This window comes from Eumetopias jubatus, unplaced genomic scaffold (genome assembly GCF_037043125.1).
Source record: "Eumetopias jubatus isolate StellerSeaLion01/CBP00866 unplaced genomic scaffold, mEumJub1_p1.0 scaffold_4, whole genome shotgun sequence".
NCBI classification, from domain to species: domain Eukaryota; kingdom Metazoa; phylum Chordata; class Mammalia; order Carnivora; family Otariidae; genus Eumetopias; species Eumetopias jubatus.
Window position 1 is genome coordinate 189,738,097 of NW_028274810.1, and position 25,330 is coordinate 189,763,426.

Genomic DNA, 25,330 nt, shown 5'->3' on the forward strand with positions numbered 1-25,330 from the left:
TCCATTGTATGTATATATATATCACATCTTCTTTATCCATTCCTCTGTTGATGGACATCTGGGCTCTTTCCACAGTTTGGCTATTGTGGACATTGCTGCTGTAAACATTGGGGTGCATGTGCCCCTTTGAATCTTGATGTTTGTATCCTTTGGATAAATACCTAGAAGTGCAATTCCTGGGTCATAGGGTAGCTCTATTTTTAACTTTTTGAGGAACCTCCATGCTATTTTCCAAAGTGGCTGCACCAGTTTGTGTTCCCACCAACAATTTAAGAGGGTTCCCCTTTCTCCGCATCCTTGTCTTTGTCTGGCCATTGGAAACCTCTCCTTTTTTCCAGAAGGTGGCGTTATAGCTCTGTATAGTTTCTTCCTTGCCCATATACAGTGGCCTGCTTTCTGAGTGTGCTCACTTGTCTACCAGAGCTTGCTCTCAAGTCATACTGGTGACTGTGTGCAAGGAGCCAGCAGGACCGTGGGGTAGAGGTGTGGGTTTAGCATTTGGCATGTTGGGGGTGCCCTTGTATCCTGCAGGGACATCTCCAGGGGTGGTACTCCCAGAGGTTCGTGGGTGGACTTACTTCCAAGTAGAGTCCCTTTAATGGCTTTGAAATTAATCTTCCTTTTTCCCATTATCCTCCCTCCCCTCAGTGGTGAGCTTCCACCTTAGTACTCTGCTTGCTGTTGAAGACAGATGGGTTTCTGTCCTGTGTCCTGCCTGCCTGAGGTAACCAGGCATTTACTTACTAACTTCTGTTTCTCCCATGGGAAAGGTTGCCTCCACCAGACAAATCGGCTATATTCAGTGTTTCTTTAGGGGAGGGACAGTGTTGGGAAAGTTTCTCCTAGTGTTTCCACTGCAACCAAATTCACTTTTCCCCCCAGTAATGTGATGGACTTTCCCTTTGGGAAGGCTGGTGTTGTACAGTTTCTGTCTCATGTGTGAGTGCCTGCCTTTAGGTCAGCACTCATGCAACTTTGCCTGACAGAGATGGGAAGGGTCCAGGCTGTTTTGCTGGATTAGCTGGTTCTGCAGCCTGTTTGGAGAGTTGTCTGGTTCTTAATGGCTGCACTGATGAGTGAGATGCTTCCTTTTGCTATGTCCCAAAAGACCCCCTAAGGTACTTTTGTTTATATATGAATATTTTTTGATTGATTAAAAAGGGAGATAAACAAAAAAGGTATGTCACATTGCCATGTTGCTGATGTCACTCCTATGCATTTTGTCTTTTAAACCAAATAGTAAAACAAAAGAAGAGTTTACAAACCAAAAATAAAATAACACTGGCTTTTACATTTACCTGTATAAAAGGTAGCTATCTTTACCATCCTTCATTTCTTTATATGCCTTTGAATTACTGTCTAGTGTCTTTTCATTTCAGCCTGAAGGACTCCCTTTAAGATTTTTTGGAAGGGTAGGTCTGCTAGTGAAATACTCCCTTAGTTTTTGTTTATTTGGGAATGTCTTAATTTCTCCTTCATCTGTGCTAGATATATTCTTTATTGGCATATATTTCTTTAACATGATGCTCCTGGCTCCCACAGTTTCTGAGGTGAAATTGACTATGAATTTTATTGAGAATTTCTTGCTTGTCATGAGTCACTTTACTCTTGCTGCTTTCAAGATTCTCTTTGTGTTTGGCTTTCCACAATTTGATTATGATCTTTCTAGATATGAATCTTTTTTGAGTTTATTCTACTTGGCATTTGTTTGGATTCTTTGTTGTGTAGGTTCATGTCTTTCATAAAATATGAGTTGTTGGACTTTATTTCTTCATATAATCGTTCTGCCCCTTTCTCTCACTCTTCTTCTGGGACTCCCATTGTGCATGTGCTGGTGTTCTTGACCCAACATCCCTTAGGTTCTATTTACTTTTCTTCATTCTTTTATTTTTATGCTTCCCTGAATGGATAATTTCAATTGTCTTATATTCAAGTTTGCTGAGTCTTTTCTTCTGTTTGTTCACTTCTATTGTTGTAACCCTCTAGTGAAATTTTCACTTAATTGCAGCTTCAGAGTTTGGTTCGTTTTGATAATTTCCTGAATCTCTTGATAGTCTATTTGGTGGTACATCATTCCTGGTTTACTTTAGTTCTTTGCCCATGTTTTCCCTGAGCTCTTTGAGCATTTCTAATACAGTTGATTTATTGTGATTATGATTGAAATATAGTTGACATACAATATTATATTAGTTTCAGGTGTACAACAGTGATTTGATATTTATATACCTTATGAAATGATCACCATAGATCTATTTAACATCACCTATTCCCCCCATCTCCCCATTTGCCAACCATCATTTTGTTCTCTGCATTTATGAGTCTGTTTCTGTTTTGTTTTGTTTGTACATTTGTTTTTAAGATTCCACATATAAGTGAAATCATATGGTATTTGTCTTTCTCTGTCTCACTTATTTCACTTAGCATAATGAACTCAAGGTCCATCCATATATTCACAAATGGCAAGATTTCATTCTCCTTATGACTGAGTAATATTCCATTGTGTGTGTGTGTGTGTGTATATATATATATGTATATATATATATCATACATTTTCTTTATCCATTCATCTGTCGATGGACACTTAAATTGCTTCCATATCTTGGCTATTGTATATAATGCTGCAGTGAACATAGGGGTTCATGAATCTTTCCAAATTAGTGTTTTTCTTTTCTTTGGATAAGTATCCAGAAGTGGGATTTCTGGATCATACTGCAGTTCTATTTTTAATTTTTTGAAGAACCTCCATACTGTTTATCATAGTAGCTGCACAAATTTTACATTCCCACCATCAGTACAAGTGGTCCCTTTTCTTCACATCCTTGCCAATACTTTTATTTCTTGTCTTTTTGATTCTAGCCATTCTGCCAGATGTGAGGTGATATCTCACTGTAGTTTTGATTTGCATTTCTCTGATGATGAGTCATGTTGAGCATCTTTTATGTGTATGTTGGCCATCTGTATGTTTTCTTTGGAAAAGTGTCTGTTCAGGTCTTCTGCCAATCTTTTAACCAGACTGTTTCTTTGGTGTTGATTTGTGTGAGTTTATATATTTTGGATATTAACCACTTATTGGATATATTATGTGCATATTCTTCCATTCAGTAGCCCCCTTTTTTTAAATTTAAGTAGGATCTACACCAAATGTGGGGCTGAACTCATGACCCCCTAGATCAAGAGTTGCATGTTCCACCAACTGAGCCACCAAGGTGTCCCTCAGTAGCCCTTTTTAATTTTAATATTTATTTATTTATTTTAAAGATTTATTTACTTTAGAGAGGGAACACGCATAGTGGGGGAGGGGCAGAGGGAGAGAATCCCAAGCCTACTTCTAAGCATGGAGCCCAACGCAGGGCTCAATCTCACTACCCTGAGATCATAATCTGAGCTGAAATAGGAGTTGGATGCTTAATCAACTGAGCCACCCAGGTCCCTCAGTAGCTCTTTTTTAAATTAAGTTTTTTACTTTAATTCCAGTATAGTTAACATACGATGTTATATTAGTTTCAGGTATACAATATAATGGTTCAACAATTCCATACATCACTCAGCACTCAGCACAACGAGTGCACTCTTTAATCTCTATCACCTTTTGCACCCCTCCCCCCACCCACCTCCCCTCTGGTGACCATCAGTTTGTTTTCTATAGTTAAGAGTCTGTTTCTTGGTTTGTCTCTCTCTCTCTTTTTTTTTACTTTGCTTGTTTGTTTTCATCTTAAATTCCCCATATGAGTGAGATCATATGGTATTTGTCTTTCTCTGACTGAGTTCACTTAGCATTATACTCTCTAGCTCTATCCATGTCCTTGCAAATGGTAAGATTTCATTCCTTTTAATGGCTGAATAATATTCCAGTGTGTGTGTGTGTCCACATCTTTTTTTTTTAAAGATTTATTTATTTTGAGAGAGTGAGAATGAGAGAGAGAGAGAGTACATGAGAGCGGGGAGGGTTAGAGGGAGAAGCAGGACCCTTGCCGAGCAGGGAGCCCGATGTGGGACTCGATTCCGGGACTCCAGGATCATGACCTGAGCCGAAGGCAGTTGCTTAACCAACTGAGCCACCCAGGCGCCCCTGTCCACATCTTTTTTATCCATTCATCTATTAATGGACATTTGGGCTACTTCCATAATTTGGATATTGTAAATAATGCTGCTACAAACATAAGGGTGTTATGTATCCATTCAAATTAGTGTTTTTGTGTTTTTTGGGGTAAATACCCAGTAGTGCAATTACTGGATCATAGGGTATTCTGTTTTCAACTTTTTGAGGGACCTCCGTACTGTTCTCCATGGTGGCTGCACCAGTTTGCATTTCTACAAATAGAGCATGAGTGCTCTTCTCCACATCCTCACCAATACTTGTTGTTTCTTGGGTTTTGGATTTTAGCCATTCTGACAGGTATGAGGTGATATCTCACTGTAATTTTGATTGGCATTTCCCTGATGATTTGTGACGTTGAGCATCTTTTCATGTGTCTGTTGGCCATTTGTATGTTGTCTTTGCAGACATGTCTGTTCATGTCTTCTGCCCATTTTTTTTAAGTGGACTGTTTGTTTTTTGGGTGTTGAGTTGTATAAGTTCTTTATATATTTTAGATACTAACCCTTTATCAGATATGTCATTTGCAAATATCTTCTCCCATTCTGTAGGTTGTTTTTTAGTTTTTTTGATTGTTTCCTTTGCTCTGCAAAAGCTTTTTATTTGGTGTAGTCCAACAGTTTATTTTTTCTTTTATTTCCCTTACCTCAGGAGACATATCTAGAAAAATGTTGCTACACCAATGTTAGAGAAATTATTGCCTGTGTTCTCTTCTAGGATTTTTATGGTTTCAGGTCTCACATTAAAGTCTGTGATCTATTTTGAATTTATTTTGGGTTGTTAGAAAGTGGTCCAGTTTCATTCTTAAGCATGTAGCTGCCCAGTTTTCCCAACATCATTTTTTGAAGACATTTTTTTCCCATTAGATATTCTTTTCTGCTTTGTCAAAGACTAATTGACCATATAATTGTTCGTTTATTTCTGGGTATTCTATTCTGTTCCATTGATCTATGTGTCTATTTTTCTGCCAGTACCATACTGTTTTGATTACTATAAGTTTGTAGTATAACTTGAAGTCTGGAATTGTGATATCTCCAGTTTTGTTTTTCTCTTTAAAGATTGCATTGGTTATTTGGGATCTTTTGTGGTTCCATACAGATTTTAGAATTGTTTGTTACAGTTCTGTGAAAAATGCTGGTGGTATTTTGGTAGGGATTGCATTAAATCTGTAGGTTTCTTTGGGTAGTATAGCCATTTTAACAATATTTGTTCTTCTAATACATGAGCATGGAATGTCTTTTCCTTTCTTGGTGTCATCTTCAATTTCTTTCATCAGTGTTTTATAGTTTTCAGACTACAGGTCTTTCATTTCTTTGGTTAGGTTTATTCCTAGGTAACTTATTCTTTTCAGTGCAATTGCAAATGCACTTAATTTCTTTTTCTGCTGTTTCATTATTAGTGTATAGAAATGCAAGATTTCTGTACATTGATTTTGTATCTTGCAACTTTACTGAATTAGTTTCTCAGTTCTAGCACTTTTTTGGTGGACTCTTTCAGGTTTTCTATACAGTATCATGTCATCTGTAAACAGTGCAAGTTTGGAGGTCTTTTATTTCTTTTGGTTGTCTGATTGCTGAGGCTAGGGCTTCCAATATTATGTTGAATAAAAGTGGTGAGAGTGAAAACAGTATGGAGGTTCCTCAAAAAGTTAAAAATAGAGCTACCCTGTGACCCACCAATTGCACTACTAGGTATTCATCCAAAGAATACAAACATAGTGATTCGAAGGGCTCATGCACTCCACTGTTTATAGCAGCAATGTCCACAGTAGCCAAACTATGGAAAGAGCCCAGATGTCCATCGACAGATGAGTGGGTAAAGAAGATGTGGTATATATATGGTATATATAATGGAATAGTACTCAGCCATCAGAAAAAATGAAATCTTGCCACTTGCAATGATGTGGTTGGAACTAGAGTGTAATATGCTAAGTGAAATAAGTCAGTCAAAGAAAGACAAATACCATAAGACTTCATTCATATATGGAATTTAAGAAATAAAACTGATGAACATAGGAGAAGGAAAGGAAAAATAAAATAAGATGAAAACAGGGAAGTAAACCGTAAGAGACTCTTAACTATAGGGAACAAATGGAGTGGCTGGAGGGGACGTGGGTGGGGGAATAGGGTAACTGGATGATGGGCATTAAGGAGGGCACTTGATGGAATGAGCACTGGGTGTTATATGCAACTGATGAATCACTAAATTCTACCCCTAAAACTAATAATACACTATATTTTAACTAACTTGAATTTAAATAAAATAAAAAAAAAGAAAGAAAAAAATGGCGAGAGTGGACATCTTTGTCTTATTCCTGACCTTAGGGGAAAAATTTTCAGTTTCTCCCCATTGAGTATGATGTTCACTGCAGGTTTTATTATACCTTTATTATGTTGAGGTATGTTCTCTCTAAACCTATTTTGTTGAGAGTTTTTATCATGAATGGATGTTGTACTTTGTTGGATGTTTTTTCTGTATCTATTGAAATGATCATATGGTGTTTATCCTTCTCTTATTGATGTGATGTATCATGTTGATTGATTCACAAATATAGCCTTTGTTTTAATAGTTACCTTAAATGCCTGAAGCCAAAAGTAAAATATATATACCCCTGCCAAAAAAAGTACACTTTTACTTTTTGCAGATTGGTTGTTTGCAGATTGGATGCTTAGCTAGGCTTTTATTAATTCCGCTTTAGCTTTCAATCCGTGAATGAGTGGAGCATGAAGTACAGCCAGAAGTGAAAGACTGGGGTATTGTATGGCCCTTTCTGAATATGCAACCCATCCTGAGCATGCACGTGGAATTCTTGATTTCCTGGCATATGCAGGAGCTTTTAAAAGCCCTTTCCCCCAGTTTCTCTCCTTTTCCAAAGTCTTCCTTCCCCACGTTTTTGGTCTTTCTATTGCTTGCCCTCAGTTTTGCTCTTATGTGCTTTTGGCAAATGCCCAAATGCCCCTCCTTGCTCCACTCCCTCGGGGAGTCACTGGACAGATCCAAACACACATCCTCAGTTCCTTGTGAATAGAGTCTGCATTGCTCCCTCTGGCGCTAGCAACCTGCACCAGGAATTCATAGTGCTGTCTTCATGACCGCCAGCAATCTAGAGAATGGGAGACAGTAAGCAGGAAATTTAAAATGCCACAACACTCTCTTATTGCAGCAGAGGAGCTTCTTTCTTTATTATGCTTTTCTCAGGTTGTTGTAAGTTTTTGGCCAGATTTTACACTTCTGTGAAGGTTGATTCTGTGAAGGTTGATTCTGGCAGTTTTGCCAGTTGTTCTTGTGCCACTATTTTTAGAGACTTTGCTCCTCTCATTTTCTTAAAATTACTAATTTGTATTCATATAAAGAACTCAGTCTCCTTTAGATACTGATTTTAATAATATATCACTCCAATGCATATGTAAACAGGAAAATGTAAGCCAGGTATATTGCTTAAGATATTTCTACACTTCACATTCACTGCCTGCCTGCTCTGAACCACTTTTCAATTCAGTCTTTGATGTTTGGGCTTTCTACACAACACTGCTGTCTGCTCCCCCTGGAGAGTTTATGATCTAGAACTTCTTAAAAGAGCACTCTCTACTGTCATCCCCAGGACTTCACGCCCAGCCTGTGACACCCATATACAATCAATGACAAACATCATAACTGACACATTGGCCAATGGTGACGGTCACATGAATCCCAATTTCAACAAAATATAAAGAAATATACATCTAATAATTGGCAGTATGTGGGTTGTATTTTTCTTAGAGACCAGATGAGGAAATGATTAATTTGGCTAACGTGGGACACAGAAAGCAACAGAAAAACACCATTTTGGGAGGGCTAGAGAGTTGATGGAAGGATCCGGCCAGCCAAGCAGTAGTGGAAGAACCCTGTCAGCAGAACCATCAGCATCACACGCAGGAGACCAGGCAGGTCTCTCAGATATTCAGAGTTGAGTCACGTGTCAGTTGCTTGTGGTAGGAAATGGATTTAAAGAAGTGGGCAGTGGAGGGCTCATGCTTGGAAAGTGAAACACTATTGTCTTGGCCAAGGACTTTACAGAAGATTCTGAGGAACAGAGTAATGTGATGACATCTTCCTCTTCAAAGATCTCTTGGAGGCCATGTGAGGAAAGGCTTGCATGTGGAGGACAGATTGTGAGATCTGTGGCTCTGTGGGTGAGCAAGTGTGACAGAAGTACCATCGAGGGGGTGGCTGAGGAGCTGGGCTGTGGTAGGGAGGAGGGAGACAAGACTGACAAGTGTAGGCTGACTGGGGGATAAGTCCACTTGACAAGTTGGGAAGGCAAACCACTTCTCCTTTGTGTTTTCATTATTGGGAATGTGAGCAAATATATGGCAGGTTGGACAACTGACCCACATAATCAAATACCTGTTCTCAGCTCTGGCTACTGTTTAATCTGGGGGCTCAGTCTCACAAATTACAGAGGCTGAAGTGAATGCAGAAATGTTTACCTATCACAGTAGGCTTTTAATAAAATATATAGGATTTAACAGCACCAGGGATGTGACCCCAACGCACATGGACCTTGTGTTGTTACTATGTTGGCCCTTGCCTTGCCTTTTCAAAATTAATATATTTGGAATAAGGTTTATCCAAGAAAGTATATATTTGTAACCTCACTATTGTCTAACATAAAACAAAAAAATATACCATGTAGTTAAAATTAGCCCTAAGGTAGGTTAACAAAATATATAATGTGATAGTTGAGAATAATAATCTGAATAGGGTGCTAAAGTCAGCCAAGTCTCTTTCCTCTTCAAACTTCATTTTTACATTTTAGATAGCACTGTTCACAAAACATTTGTACTAGACTTTAATTGGGAGGAGACCTGTTCTTGTTTCACATCTTGTGCCATATATAGAAGTGTGGCAAAATGATCCCTCATTAGAACTGAGTTATGGTCACTGTGTTATGAACACGGAGGAGGAAACCCGTGTACTAGAGCATACTGAAAATTTTAAGCATTTTCAGCCTCCTGGATTTCTAAAAGACTGATGTGTTCAGAAAGTCCATAGGGAGTGGACTTCATCTAACATCTCAACTGTGCTCAACATAGATGTGTCCTCATAAACATGGGGAATCCAAAGGCTCCAATGTTTTACAGGAATGCTTTCTTACTTGATGCCTTCCTTTCAGCAGTTCTGCTCAGAATACCAAAGACTCAAGAAGGCTCAAGTAATTACTTGAAACAAATCCCTAACAATGAGAAATGATGAACAACTCAGTATTTATCTTGAACAAATTTATAGTAGAGCTAAGAAAGGGCAGAAAGTGGAGATTTCAAGAACAGACTATGAACTACCATCAAAAAAACTAAACTGTTTATTATTTTTAAAAAAGTAATTTGCCCTAAAATGTCACAACAGATTTATACTTTGCTGGTCTATGACCTCTCCTTTAAATCCTTCTGGAAAAAGGAAGAAAATATTGAAATCTAAAAGTGATTATTAGTGCATAATACATTTTAAAAATGTTGGCCTAGCATCTCTTTCAAGCTCAATCCTAATCTGATATCTGAATCTACTAATCTCACTGAAGTTTTATGAGAATATAGTTCCTATTATTTATTTTACATCCTCTAATTGATTGGAGGGGGCTTCAGTAGTGTTTCTATGGGCTCCTAAATAAATAAGAACTAAGAAATTAGTCTGGGTATGCATGAGCCCACACTACATGTGTCACTTGGCTTTGCCCTTCATAGTAAATTAGTAGTGTAACATCAACACCCTGTGCCCTCTCCAAGCAATTCTAAAGCAACGGGTTTGTCCTTGTAGGAAACCTATTAAATATCCATAGTACATCATTAGAAATTACCTCTGGAATTGACTGCAGAAACTCCGGTGCAATTTGTGGAGCATTAGGTGTTTGCACATAAAGTCTGGTGAGTGAGAAGCCTAAGCCAAGCATAGATGTGAGATGGAGGCCATGTTTGAATAGGGACAGTGATTTAATAAATGGAGTTGACCAGAAATGCTTGCTCCAAATTTCAGGAAACGTAATGAACAAAATCAATCCATACTGTGTTTTCATGCATTTTACAGTATGAAGAGCTAGCAATTTAATACTCTACCGGAGCTGCAAGTACAAATCTTCTCTTTCTCCTAAAGACCCAACTGCTTTAGATTCAAAAGAACTTCTCCGGAATACTGAGCGGAGAAAAAGAGCTCGAAACTTAAAAATAGAACTGGAGCAGGACACCGCCGCGAGATGGCACTGCTTTAGAAGGGCTAGAAGGGACGTCAGCGCGCGGGGAGCGCGGGGGGCCTCGGGTCAGCGTTGCTCTGCCGGGTTCCAGCCGGCCGTCGGGCCTGGTCAGGCCTGCGCGCGCTGGAGCCTGGTGCTTTTAGGGCGGCCGGCGGCTCAGACCTGTGTCGTGACTCCTCTCCCATTTGCTGCGCTTCCCAGTCCCTGCGGCCTGGAACTTCCAGCCGCGACGCTGAGCTCTGACCCCCAGGGCCTTCGACCCAGATGAGACGGGCCAAATCGCGCCCCGAATTCCTGGAAACGTGCGAAGCAGCCCCATCCCCCCGCGCCCTCCCCGCCGCCCCAGCCACGGACCAGGGTCCCCGGGACGGGAGCCGTGGCTGGAGAACGTCACCAAGCTCTCCTCCGCGCCAGAGCCGCCCTCCCCGTTTGGGCTCCTCTTGACGATGGGAACCGGCCCGGGACACGCGCGCCGCGGCCAAGTCCAGGTTTTGATTTCACTGCCGGCTGCGAGAGCGAAGAGCCTCCAAACCCAAACAACAGGAAGGAGAGAAGGAGCCGGAGTGCGGGCAGAGGGAGGGTCATTCCCAGCAGAGGCGCAAGGGCCGGGCCGGGCCAGGGGCGGGGAGGAAGCAGCGCCCCTTCCCCTCCCGCGCGGCCGGGGGTTGGGGCGCGGAAACAGCGGAGAGTACGGCAGCGGCGGCGGGGGGAGGTTTGAGGGCGGCTCCGGGGCCGGGCGAAGTGCTTGGGGCGGGGCGGGGGCTCCCTGGACGCTGCCGCCCGCGGCCCCCCTCCCCGCGGCCCCAGGGCGCCCCCGCGGTTCTGGAGCCGGGGCGGAGCGTGCGCGTCAGCTCGGGCTAGAAAAGGCGGCGGGGCCCAGCCCAGCGAGGTGACAGCCGCGCTCGGACAAGGAGCCCGGCCCGACGCTGCCATGAGCGCCGCGCTCTTTAGCCTGGACGGCCCGGCGCGCGGCGCGCCCTGGCCCCCGGAGTCCGCACCCTTTTACGAGCCAGGTCGGGCGGGCAAGCCGGGCCGCGGGAGCGAGCCGGGAAGCCTGTCCGAGCCAGGCGCCGCTGCCCCTGCCATGTACGACGACGAGAGCGCCATCGACTTTAGCGCCTACATCGACTCCATGGCCGCCGTGCCCACCCTGGAGCTGTGCCACGACGAGCTCTTCGCCGACCTCTTCAACAGCAACCACAAGGCGGGCGCGGCAGGCGCCTCTGCCAGCGCCCTGGAGCTGCTGCCCGGCGCCCTCGCGCGTGCCCACGGCCCGGGCACAGCTGCCCCGCGTCCGCTCAAGCGCGAGCCCGACTGGGGAGACGGCGACGCGCCCGGCTCGCTGCTGCCGGCGCAGGTGGCCGCGTGCGCGCAGACCGTGGTGAGCCTGGCGGCGGCCGCACAACCCACACCACCCACGTCGCCCGAGCCGCCGCGCTCCAGCCCCGGGCCGAGCCCTGCTCCTGGCCCGGCCCGGGAGAAGAGTGCGGGGAAGAGGGGCCCGGACCGCGGCAGTCCGGAGTACCGGCAGCGGCGCGAGCGCAACAACATCGCGGTGCGCAAGAGCCGCGACAAGGCCAAGCGGCGCAACCAGGAGATGCAGCAGAAACTGGTGGAGCTGTCGGCCGAAAACGAGAAGCTGCACCAGCGCGTGGAGCAGCTAACGCGGGACCTGGCCGGCCTCCGGCAGTTCTTCAAGCAGCTGCCCAGCTCGCCCTTCCTGCCGGCCGCTGGGGCCGCCGACTGCCGGTAACGCGCGCCCCGGGGGCGGGAGAGACTCAACCAACGACCGATACCTCAGACCCGACCGGCCAGGGAGCGGAGTGCGCCCCGCCCGGACGCCGCGAGAGCCGCTCGGCGCCGGCTGCAGTTTCTTTGGGACGCGCGAACGAAGGAACCTACAGCCTGGACTTAACCACCACTGAACTTCGAGAGAAGCTATACGTGTTTATTTTTCCTTAAATTATTTTTATAATGGTAGCTTTTCTACATCTTATTCCTATTGATGCAGCTAAGGTACATTTGTAAGAAAAAAGACTTCAGACAAATCCTTTGTATTGTAGATAAGAGGAAAAGACTGAGCATGCTCACTTTTTTATATTAATTTTTACAGTATTTGTAAGAATAAAGAAGCATTTAAAACCACCCGATTCCGGTATTCACAGTGACTCCTGAACGCTGGTAGCCCCCAGGACCTCGCTGGGGAAGGGCATGCAGCAAGGCACCGGGGAGGCCGCGGGACCCAGGTGTGTGTACATGAGGGGGAACCAAGGTCCCTAGAAGAGGGGGTCTGCTTTGCTTTTGAAACCAGCCACAGTCTACCTACAAATGTTACATATCTGCCTAAGATCGGCGAAGCACGACTAAGCTCATGTTAAGCTAGCAGCTTTCTGGTGGAAGGTGCTCCCAAAGTAGCCCGAGTTGGGGAGGGGGCTGGCTGGCCGACTGTCCCTGAGCTGATTTAGGGGCTCTATGAAGACCTGAAGGGCGCCCTAATTTTAGTTGGCTGCTCGAGGGGTGAGGGGGTAGTGGAGGGCTCTGGTTATCCGAAAAGCATGTCTGACTAATCTTTGACTTTCATGGGACTTTGCTTTCACTTTCCTCAGTCTTATGTACTGCTTTGAATACATTTCTCAAAGTGGGTATTAAGTACAAAATAGTCCTGTTGTAGTAGATGCAAAGGACAGTCAAAAAGCTACTCAAAACCGGCTATCTTGCCAGGCATTGTAGTGTTTCAAAACTTAATCAGGACAAATAAAGCGGTTTGCCTTTCTCCCAGTTAAAGTGGGTACTAGGCACCTTTTCTTGCTCTGGGCTGCTAGGTCTGTATTAGGTAATCAATAACCATGGCCTGTCATGATTATATTATTACAAGGGAGGAAACAATCTTTGTCTAAAGATAATTTATTCATCATTTAATGTTAATTTAAATCTCTGCCAACAAAGCAAACAATAACCAATCACTCTTCTTGAATCTGTTACCTTGGCTCTCTGTGCACAGTACCCACAAGATTAAACAGGCCTATCTAGAGTGAGCTATCTATACCTCTGTGCAGTATGGTGATAATCACACCAGGTAACTTATCTATACTTTATGGGTAACAGTTTTACCTCTGACACAGTTTACCAGAACATTTTCCAAAAAATATTAAACTGCAAAATGCCTAAGTTGGACATGTACTGTGTAGAACAGTAATACTACAATTTAGGACAAATGTTTCAGCTTTGCAGGGTATTCTTTGGGACAGTGTTAAATAACTACAAGAAAAACGTTGGATCATGGTAAAATTTAAACACTTAAAAAATTACAAGTGAACGAAATTTTTTTCTTGCTGTTTTAATATTATTGACTAAGATGAAATACAAAATGAATACCTCAGGCTTATTAAGTTTTAATAACATATTCCTAAATTTGCAAAAACAAGGAAAAAGTATTTTGATGTTTAGTTCACAAAATCATCTTACTAACATTTGACCCAGAAAAATCTTAAGTTCCATTTCAAGATCATACATTTGCTCTGCCCATAGTTAACAAATAACTACCCCAAGCCGCCACCACCTCCACCACCATTGCGACTGCATCACAAAGTTCACAAATCCTAAGGCAACCGGCAGTGTTCGGAAGAGGCTCTTCCTGCACTCAGGAGCTCAATTTCCTCCAATCCAACGCAGCTAGCTGGGTGGGTGGTTATGGACTGGACAAAACAATTCAACAACCCCACCTCCTTTCCGAGGACACTCTTCACTTCATAACTCTGCAGTGATAGAAGGCATTCTGGTTAAAGCAAATAGAGCTAGCCCTGGACGTTCTGTTCCCAAAAACACAGAACACCAAAGAGCAGAGCATAAGGTCCTTTCCTCAGTCTGTGACCTTCCACTTTTCAAATGGTAAGAACAACATGGGTAAGGAGGAAAAAAATTAAAGGCTTGATAAAAGCTCTATTTACTATGGCAAATGAAGGAACTCCTTTTTTCTGCTGTTAGTGGATGCAACGACAAGCGTGTCCCAGCTGGCTGGCCTATGAGAGGAACTGGGGACGGACATACTAAGGGATATGCCCTGTTCTCTAGCAGGAAGGCTGGGGGCTGGGCGTGCATCATGCTTGCAGCTGTCTCCCACTTCCTTTGGGACACTTCCCCAATCTAGCAACACTTCTGGTCAAAGGATTTCCTGGTACTTTGCCCCAAACCTCCCTCCTCAGTTAGGATCCCATTTCTTCTAGAGTAACACTGAGCCAAAAATGTCTACGTTGTAAAAAGCTTTTTCTTCACATTGTTTGATGAGTGTCTTATGGTGATTAATCTTGGGCAGGTTTCATCTCTAGATGAGAACTCAGGGCGCTGGGCAGCAGGGGTACCAGATGACTAGGCTAGGAAGGTATGGCAGGGCCTCGGTGGTCTCAAACCTCAGAACATTTTCTTCCTGGGGTGGGGCTGAAAATAAAGAGCAGCTCAAAAGCATGGGGATAAGTCAGATCTGTGGCTTTACCAGACACCGAAGCCCTAGAGGGTAATGCGTTTTTCAGAGACTCCTTTGCTGCCACTTGCAGAGTACTGTCTGGGGTACCTCACTCTTCTGGGCAAGAGGCTTAACACATCTCTACAGTAGCTCAGTTCAGTATGTTTTAGCTCACCCATTCCATCATTGATGTGTCTTGGCAAAGGAGATTGAGGCCGGAGGGCTCCGACAACGCAGCCAAAGTCGGCACATGTCTGTGGCTCCTTGGTGCCCTCCCATCAAAGGTGGGCACCTCACTGCTGTCACCCTGGCTCCTGGGCTGGGCTCAGTTGACTGCTTCTTATGAAGAGTGTGGTGGAAGGGACATTGAGTGGCGTCCCGAGCTTGGTCAGGAAGGTGCCCAGCCTCTGCCTGCCTCTCTTGGGATCCAGACACATGCCATGAGGGAATCCAGACTGTGTGGCATCTGGTCTGAGCCCGGGAAGGTCCCAAGCAACAGGAGTACAAGAGCCAGCCAGGGACTGAAGGGCGTTTTGTGACTCTAGCCCAGCCTTTGGGGTACCAGCTGATGTCCTGCGGGGCAGAGATGAGTTGTCCCGGCAGAGCCCTATCCAAATTGCAGATCTGTGTGCAGAGTAAGTGTGGAGGCCACTAAGCTTTGAGATGGTTTGTTCTGAAGCAATACATATCAGGATCAATCTGGGATGTGAGCACTGCTCTAATGCCAAACCACTGTGATCATTCTACTTTCCTGTCTTTTAAGTCAGGCATGGTGTGAAACACCAAGCATATTCAATATGATTTGTAGAGTTCAGGCTTCTTCAGTAAAAAAAATTAGAGTAAGGTCAACAGAGTGGTTTAATGGAGGGATAGGGGAGTAGAAGTCATAATCAAGACAGGTGAAGAGATGGAACTGGATAAGTCTCTGACTGGACAACCATGGCTGAGACCTTCCTCCGCTTAGCTCATCTGTGACAGATGTCAGGTTCATGGCTCACTGCCTTGATCATTAATCAAGGGCTTGCTATGAACCCATGAGGGGCCTGACCCTGAAAAGATGGCAGAGGACCAGACAGCCACGGGGATGCTGGTGCGGAAGGCACGCACAGGGCCGTGCAGAGTGAGGCGTTGTCGTCCAGGTCTGGGAGGACTGAGGTAGGCCAGCTGGATACTCCTTTGCTGTCTCTTCCCACTTTAGCTAGCCTTGCACATTTGTGTGTGGGGAAGTAGAAGGACCAGGCACTCCTACACTCACTTGGGGTAAAAGTACAGAATTCTAACTTGGAAAAAAGTCAGTAACAGATCATTTCTTTTTACAATGTCAGGTTTCACAGCTAAAGTTTATAATAACTATACCATAGTCAATAATAACTATATCATTTATAAACAGAGATCAAATGATAAATATATTTGGGGGGAATTAACATGGAGAGGTAAAAAAAAAAATCACACCAGCAAATGCAAACACACTGTTCATATAAATGTGTAAAACGTGTCTCTATTTTTAAAAGGCATACTATATTTTCCTTTAACTTTTCTTTTTCTGAAAGTAAGGAAACAAACTCCAAATTTCATATTACTGTAATGTGACCTTTGAGAACTGACATGTACAACAGTGGCGAACTCCATTGTTTTCACATCTGTAGCTTGAACACATTAAAGTTATGGCATAAAACTTAACACTCATGTGTCCTAACCAGAAACATTACATCTGTTCCAGGGAATAGAGTTCTCGTGGAAAGCCTAATTTGATTCTTTGGATTTTGGCCAATGTGCATTCTCACCCAGAAAACTGACAAAATCCAGACTGGAAAACTCATCCTCGTGTCTACACCGAGGTCCTTCTTGTACCCATCCGCTATCAGCTTCTTGCAGGTCAGATGTAAAGCCCTGATTATTCACTGTGAGTAAAGCTGGAGGAGGGGGAATGAGCTTCTGTCCCTCCAGGTTGCAATTTACCCTAATTTGACTGGCGTCAGCTCTGATAACAGAGCACCCAGAAAGGTGATACCTGAGGCTGTTGCCACCCTGTGCCTCACCCAGTGCACATGTGCACACAGGCACATACTCAGGCACACTCATGTACACATGAGCACACACAGGTGTATACACACATTCAAGCACACCCATGGGCAAACCCACCTACACACACACACACACACACACACACGTACAGTTGTACACACGCCCTAGCTCTTTATAATTAGGGCTTTGCCTACGGGCGTACTGTAGTTAAGTGTAATGTGTGAGAGGTACAAGTCAGCCTCAGTCAGAAGGAAATCAAATGAAGAGGCAGGATTTCTGCCAGGGCCTCCTCCTGGTCTCTGGGTCCCTACAGGGAGTTAGGGTAGTCAAGGGCAGTCCATGGTTGGAGGCTTTCTAGAAGAAGCACCAGGCTGCTCTCCTGGAGAGCCTGCGAGAAACCAGCGCGAGATCAGGCTTGAGCCTGGTAGGGCCCAGCCAAGGCCACCTGAGGAACTGCAGGGCAGGCACTGCACCTCTGTGCTGTGTGGGACTACAGGGAGCTAGGAGCCATCCCAAGTGCTGTTGGTTTTTGTTTGTTTAGGTTGTGCGTTTTGGTTCATTCGCTCTGTGTTCTCCTTAAGCAGGAGTTTTCCCCAACACTTTCCCTCAACCTTTTCCATGGAAATATCTTCCCTGATAACTTAGATCTGCCATTTTTAGCACCTGTTTAAAGATCCCTCCAATTCATCAGCCTTACCCAGCATCACGCCCTTCTTTCTTCCTCCTCCCCCACCCCCACCTCAAAGACAGAGGTGAGGTGACAAGGGATCAGCCAACAGGTACCACTGTCTCGTCACACATTAAACATATAAACTTCAGGAAGAATAGAAACATACACATAAGGACCCTGTCACCCTCCTCCCACTCTGTTAGGTGGTCACTTGTGGGGATAACAATGTACCCAACAGAGACCGTGACTGTGAGCCCTGCACTCTTGTTTCTTCAGTGGTAAAATGTGGATCTTGCACCACTGAGATGTTGGAGAGATTAAATAAGGCAATGTGTGAGAAAAGTTGTGAGCATAGTTATTTACTTGCATTTTACTTGTAAACAATCAGGGAATAACTAGCTCATAAACCCTCCTACGGCCTGGTCTACACATCAATCCCTACATGTGAAAGAGCCCTGTAGATAAAGGTTTGGTGCTGGGTTGGGGGTGTCATGGAGTTGCTTTAGGGAACTATGCACAGGCTGGTGGTCTTTATCCCAGGGGCGGAGCCAGAAACTCTTTTTAGAGCCCCGCAGGCAGTTCCACCCTGAAATCAGGGTTGGAAACCACAGTCAGACCAGTGATCCTCAAGGATCCTATCCATGGATTTATCCACGTACCCAATGAATCCAAACTTTGAGAGCCATGGTTTTGAGGAATGAGTGCAAATGGCTGCCCCACCTCCTCATGCTGCCAGCCCTTCCTAAGGGGCAGAAGCCCCTCACAGCTCCAGAGGATGGATAAATTCAGCCTTGTATTCAGACTGCAATCAGAGGTGGAATTTGACCATGGGACCCCATCAGAAAGTTCTGTAGATGATCAGCCCCCTTTTCACCACAATCTCCCCAGCTGGCCCAAGTCTGCTACTTGGATGTGGACCCTAACACTGGCCATGGATAACTTTTGTGACCTAGGTGCTGTGCCCTGGCATCACCCCAGTGGGGTCAGTCCTCAGTGCTCTTCTCTGGGGTTCAGTGGTTCCTGAAGCCACTTGTGGTGCTTTTAATTGGTTTTGACAAGACAGAGGTGACATCTCAAGGACAGAGCTCTTTTGTTTATGAGGGCTAAATTTCACAAGGAAGAAACTGTCTCTTGACTGTAAGTTATGTATATTTAGGTGGTGGTTTTCTTGGAGGAGCGCACCACTTTAATAAGCCTCACACCATAGTAACTCTCAGGGAAGGCAAAACAGTTCTGAGAAATAATGGTTAAGTTTCCAGTTACTCAGACTCTGGAATACCCAGCAATTAAAAAACACAAAATGTGTGTGTCTCAGATATTTCTGTTCTATTAACCTGAATCATGACAGTAGTACTTGAAATGTCCCTGGTCTAACTATAATCAAAGCCAGGGCGGCATATTCATGTATCTACTGCAAGATTGGTCAGGAAATCACCTCAATTCCAAAACGGAAAGAATCTCATGAACAGACACAGCTATTTGTCAGGGAGTAAGACTTATTATTGACTATTGTATAGTTATTAACCGCAGTAAGACATATCCATGTCTTGGTATAGTCTAAACACTTAGCATGCACCCAATGATACTGTGGCACTTTGTTGTAATTGAAAATACATGGGACAAGGATCTTCACCTGGAGATGATCCACTAACTCGGGGCTTAAGAACACAGGGGTGCACACCTGGGCTGCATGTTCCTGGACTTACCCCATCCTCGCAGGCGGCAAACCTCAGGAGTGAAGAAATACTGGCCTGGGACAGCTGCAATAACAGTGGGGCGGGCTGATTAAAATCCCAGGACTGGGGCAAGTGCTCACGCCCACGCATGGAGGGTAATGTTCAATCTAAACCACCTTCATTTCTTTAGCAGCTTCCACCTCAGAGCCTTATGTCAAATGTGACTGTAAGTCCTGGATGTGGAAAGACTGTTCTCCTGAGGGGGTGTCCTTCCCATCTCCTCCCCAGGGCAGGAACAACAGATGCTGCCCTCTTGGCTACTGTGGCAGAGCAGTTCCATGAGGTGGGGTAGGATGCACATGAATTCCTGCACCGCTCCTACCTTGACCCTCACTGTGCACTGCGGTCGAGACGGACAGTCCAGGAACACCTGCAGGTGCCTTCTGAGGCGAGGAGAGGTGACCACACGGGAGCAGTCCCCACAGGAAAAGGTGCCTCTGTTGATTGGAAACACATAAGGAAGATAACACTTGAAAAGGCACAAATCAAAAGAGTCTAGCAGTAGACAGACACTTTTTTCTGAATCTGAGTGTTTGCTGATATAGAAAAGGGGGATTTACTCTCAGAAACCAAGTTCCTGAAATAGGCCAGAAGAAGCTCAGCCTGTTCTGAGGGATCAGCGTCAGCTTCTGGCTAACTGCTGCATGGGCAACTGACGCCCCAGGGGACGGAAAGGACACTCAGGCAGGGAAGCCTCATTCAAGCTGGGCATAGAGGATGACAGCAAACATCCCATGAAGCGAAGTGGAGGCCCTCTGCTCAGCAAGGGGAAGTCAGGGCTTCCCATCTGCCTGAACAGGAAAACCTACTTCTAATCACCAGTAGCTACGCTCCTTATTGCTACCAAGTAAACCTGTGATACACACTCTTCTTGTCTCTAGAATGATCCAGTGATGCCTTGTTTATACATAAGACCACCAACCCAGGAGGCATCAAGAAAACACTTGTGCTTTGGTTATTAAGAAGCAGAAAAGTAATGAGCATGCCCCTTTCTGTCAGGTGACAAAGTCACCTTGGGAGCCTGGGGAACTGGCTCAGAATGACATTGATACCCAGCCCCAGCTCCCTGAGCCCCAGGGAGGATATGCAGTAACTCTGGTCGGGGAAGGAATGAATGTCTGATTATACAGCTGTTCACTGGTCCCCGGAAAAGTCTGCACCCCTGCAAAAGACAAGCTGTACAGTTACCAAGTTTGTCTCATTTATTCAGGTTTGCCCTTTTTCTCTTCTCTGCTGATAATAAAGGACCTGAGTACAAAACCTGGCTCTTTTCTCTTTTAAGATGGGAGGAACTGAAAGGACCAGCAAAAATCCCTGTTACAAAGAAGTAAACACACCTAGTGCCATGGCCTCCAAGCAGCAGCATGGGAACTTGGTTTCCCAGTGGCGGCCCTGCCTTAGCAGGGGAAGCTGGCCCGAGGCAGTGCGGCCGTGGAGCCCCTCGGACTGGCTGCGGCTGCCCCGGGGTCTTTCAGGCCAGCTCCTGCACCCTCACCTGTTTCCTGGGCTCTGTTCCAATCTCTCGTTGCCACACAGGTCGCAAGTGGGCCAGGAGAAAGCAGTGCTCTCGTCCACACCAACCACAGTGCCTAGGCCCAAGAGAAAGCAAAAGCTGGAGTCCAGAGGCAGTGTCTTCCCTCCCAACTTCTCTTTGCCCCTCAAGACATAGATGTTAACGTGAGATTCCTCAGACTTTTTTTTTTCCTCACTTATGAGATTATGTAAGTGTTCCCAAGCTTTTTATAATTTCCATGTACTGCAAAAACAAAATTACAACAATAAAAAGTAAGTTTTAAAAGTTGCCCACAGGGGTGCCTGGGTGGCTCAGTCGTTAAGCGTCTGCCTTCGGCTCAGGTCATGATCCCAGGGTCCTGGGATCGAGCCCCACATCGGGCTACCTGCTCAGCGGGAAGCCTGCTTCTCCCTCTCCCACTCCTCCTGCTTGTGTTTCCTCTCTCACTATGTCTTTCTCTGTCAAATAAATAAATAAATAAAATCTTTAAAAAAAAAAAAATAAATAAAAGTTGCCCACATTACTACCCAACCAAGTATTTCCATTCTGCCTCATCTTTTTAGTCTTTTTTTCCAGAAGCATACGTACTGAAATCATTATAAGCAAACCGTCAGGCAATGTCTCATTCTACTTTGTAGGTTGCTGTAGAGCTGTTGTAAGGACTGTCTTATCGATACTCAATTTAGGTGATGTGTCACGGTTCCCTCCAAACTGGACATACAGGTCTGAGGCAGTGGACAGCTTTCCACATAAGGCCTTTCCTGTAGTGAGATACCTTCCTTAGGATAGATTCCTGGAAGCAGAATCACTCTGCCAAGAATATGAGTATTGGAGATGCAGAAACACCCTTTCAGAGGTGTTTCCCACAAGGACTTTCTAATTCACACTTTCACCATCCATTTACAGAGTGCTAGCTTCACTGAGCTGCATGCTAGTATTTGCCTCCTTAATAGGTGTAATGGAATTCCTTATCTTAGTTTCCACTTCCTTGATAAGGAAAGAGAAATATTCTTATTGCTTTGTTCATATCTCCTCTTACGTGATTTCTCTGGTTTCCTTATTTCTTTTTTAATTCAACTTTTGTGACTTATTTATTCAACAAATATGTATACAATGCTACTTAGTGTGGGATATATGTGTAGCATAAAAAATGTAACGATGAAAGCTACAGTCCCTACTCTTGTGAACTCCATAGTCTGGCCGAGATGAACACATAATGAGAAAAACATCATGAATATGGGAGAAAATATTCACAAAAAAACACATCTGGTAATGGACTGTTACCCAAAATATACAAAGAACTCTTAAAACTCAACAATACAAACAACCCAATTAAAAGATGGGCCTAAGACCTTCATAGATGCCTCACCAAAGATGATATACAGAGGGCAAATAAGCATATGAAAGATGTCAAACATCATGTGACTAGGGAAATGCAAATTAAAACAAGGAGAACACCAAAAAAAATCCAAACAATGGAATTAAAACTGGGCAGAGGACCTGAATAGACATTTTTCCAAAGAAGACATTTGGATGGCCAACAGACCCATGAAAAGATGCTCAACATCATTCATCATCAAGGAAATACAAATCACAATCACAGTGAGATATCACCTCACCTGTTAAGATGGCTAAAATAAAAAAGATAAGAAAAAAAAGTATTGGTGAGGATGCAGAAAAAAGGAACCCTAGTGCACTGTTTGTGGGCATGCAAACCGAGGTACCCACTCTGGAAAAGCATATGGAGGTTCCTCAGAAAATTAAAAATAAATGCCATATAATCCAGTAATTCCCTTACTAGGTATTTACCCAAAGAAAACAAAAACTCTAATTTGAAGATATATCCATCCCGATGTTTATAGCAATATTATTTACAATAGCTAAATTATGAAAGCAGCCCAAGTGTCCATTCATGGATGAATGGATAAAAAAGATATGGTATACACACACACACACACACACACACACACACACACACATATGCAATGGAATATTATTCAGCCATAAAAAAGGAATGAGATCTTGCCATTTGCAACAAAATGGATGGACCTAGAGGGTATTATGCTAAGTGAAATAAGTCAGAGAAAGACAAATACTATATGATTTCACTCATATGTGGAATCTAAAAAAACAAAATAAAAAAGCAGAAACAAACCCATAAATACAGAGAACAAAGTGGTAGTTGCCAGAGGAGGGAGGAGTGGGGGGGATATAAGCTTCCAGTTATGGAATGAATGTAATGAGGATGAAAGCTACAACACAGGGAATATAATCAATGAGACTGTAGAGCTGTATGGTGACAGATGGTAGCTACATTTGCAGTGAGCATAGCATAATGAATAAAGTTGTCAAGTCATTATGTTGTACACCTGAAACTCATGTAACACTGTGAATCAACTATACTTCAATAAGTAAAAAAAAAACCTCACAAAACAAACAAAAAAAACATTCAATAATAAGACAACACTCCATACCTATTTTAATGGCCAAAATCCAGAACACTGACAACACCAAATTCTGGTAAGAATGTGGAGCAATAGGAACTCTCATTCCTGATTGGTTGGAATGCAAAATGGTATAGCTACTTTGGAAGACATTTTGGCAGTTTCTTTCTTTTTCTTTCTTTTTTTTTAAAGATTTTATTTGTTTATTTGAGAGAGAGAGAAACAGCATGAGAGGGGAGAGGGTCAGAGGGAGAAGCAGGCTCCCCGCTGAGCCGGGAGCCCGATACGGGACTCGATCCCAGGACTCCGGGATCATGACCTGAGGTGAAGGCAGTCGCTTAACCAACTGAGCCACCCAGGCGCCCTGGCAGTTTCTTATAAAACTAAACATAGTCATACCATATGATCTAGCAATTGTACTTGGTGGTATTTATCCAAAGGAGCTGAAAACTTACGTCCATACAAACACCTATATAAAGATGTTTATAGCAGTTTTATTCTTTTTTTTTTTTTAAGATTTTATTTATTTATCTGACAGACAGAGACACAGCAAGAGAGGGAACACAAGCAGGGGGAGTAGGAGAGGGACAAGCAGGCTTCCCGTGGAGCAGGGAGCCCGATGTGGGGCTCGATCCCAGGACCTCAGACGCTTAACGACTGAGCCACCCAGGCGCCCCTACAGCAGCTTTATTCTTAATTGCCAGAACTTAGAAGCCACCAAGCTGTCCTTTAGTAGGTGAATGGATAAAACTGTGGTACCTCCAGACAATGGAATATTATTCAGCACTACGAAGAAATGAGCTATCAAACCATGAAAAGACATGGAAAGAACTTAATGCACATTGCTTAGTGAAAGAAGCCAGTTTGAAAAGGCTATATACTACATGATTCCAACTATACAACATTCTGGAAAAAGCAAAACTATACAGTCAGAAAAAAAAAAAACTACACAGACGTAAAAAGATCAGTGGTTGCCAGGTGTTAAGGGGGAGAGAGGGATGAATAGGTGGAGCAGAGGAATTTTAGGTCAGTGACACCATTCTGTTGATACCATAATGATGGATACATGTCATACATTTGTCTAAACCCATAGAATGTACAACACCAAGAGTGAACTCTAATGTAAACTCTGGACTTTGGGTGATTATGATGTCACAATGTAGTCTCATCAACTATAACAAATGTACCACCCTGGTGGGGGATGTTGATAGTGGGGGACGCAGCACATGTGTAGGGTATGGGGAATCTCTTTGCTGTAAACTTAAAACTGCTCTAAAAATAGTCTATTAAAAAATACCATGAAATAAATGCTAAACTGAGAAATGGAAGAGGCCCCTGGAGGTAGAGAAGAGAGGCCCTCCATGCTAGCTTGAGGTCAGAGAATGTTTCCCAAAAGAAGAGACTTGAGGTGGGGCTGCAGGTGGGGTGGAGGGCATAGGCTGACCCTGCACATTGAAGCAGGGCTGGAGGCCAAAGGGGCATGAAGGAAAGGCAAGTGACATGGCTGTGAGGTTGGGAGACCCAAGTCATCCAGGGTCTTGCTGGGGATTTTAGACCTGGAAGGCATGAGAAGCCAGTGAGGAATTTTAAACAGGAGGCTGAGATGTTCTACTTTCTTGAAATGTGAAGCATTATAGATATCATCTAGACATGCTGGCAAATCACAGACCATTCCTGTTGAAAAGTGGTGAAATTAGACATTTGAAAACAAGCAAGATGTGACCTAAGTTTCCAGAAAAATAGAAGAGTCATCCCTCCTACTCCTGGAGCAAAGAATTTCATTCCCCAATAGAATAAGCATAAGGAAAAAATTTATCTGTAGAGGATAAAACAATTGTTACAACTAAGTAGGCTTGATTTACTAAAATGCATTCATGCAATGCCCACTTGAATGACTTTTTAAAAATGAAAATAATAGATCTTGATTTTGGAAAGGCTGTCCCAGCTAATTTCATTGTCCTTGCAAATCTAATCAAGATTGAGTCAAAGGGATTAAAAGTAAAGTCAATAATAGCTTATAATACGGCCGGAAAGCAGTGTCGACCAATTCACAACAGGCAGAGGCATAAGTAGGGCCAAGCAGGATGAGCGGCTCCCATTCCATGGGTGTGTGTGCCCAGCAGTACTTAGTGTCTGCCACATGAACTAATAAAAAGAAGACTGC

The 25,330-nt window shown here is 43.9% G+C and overlaps 2 protein-coding genes across 8 annotated transcripts in view; one reads left to right on the forward strand and one right to left on the reverse strand.

Moving 5' to 3' along the window:
- Window positions 1–11,187: 11,187 nt before the first annotated feature.
- Window positions 11,188–12,168, forward strand: CEBPD (CCAAT enhancer binding protein delta). The gene has a single exon (XM_028119028.2). It carries the CDS (start codon window positions 11,251–11,253, stop codon window positions 12,070–12,072), a length of 822 nt encoding a protein of 273 aa, XP_027974829.1. The 5' UTR covers window positions 11,188–11,250; the 3' UTR covers window positions 12,073–12,168.
- Window positions 11,513–25,330, reverse strand: part of SPIDR (scaffold protein involved in DNA repair) — a 562,942-nt gene continuing 549,124 nt past the window's right edge. For 5 of the 7 annotated variants that reach the window (XM_028119024.2, XM_028119022.2, XM_028119020.2 and 2 more), the window contains 4 exons: window positions 20,705–20,798; window positions 19,532–19,646; window positions 19,180–19,233; window positions 11,513–14,074 (listed from right to left, as the gene is read on the reverse strand). In XM_028119024.2, the coding sequence (XP_027974825.1) occupies window positions 13,919–14,074; window positions 19,180–19,233; window positions 19,532–19,646; window positions 20,705–20,798 (419 nt within the window). In that variant the 3' untranslated portion in view covers window positions 11,513–13,918. Of the gene's footprint in view, window positions 14,754–19,179; window positions 19,234–19,531; window positions 19,647–20,704; window positions 20,799–25,330 lie in introns of all 7 variants that reach the window. The other 2 variants (XM_028119023.2, XM_028119021.2) reach the window with 2 other exon arrangements.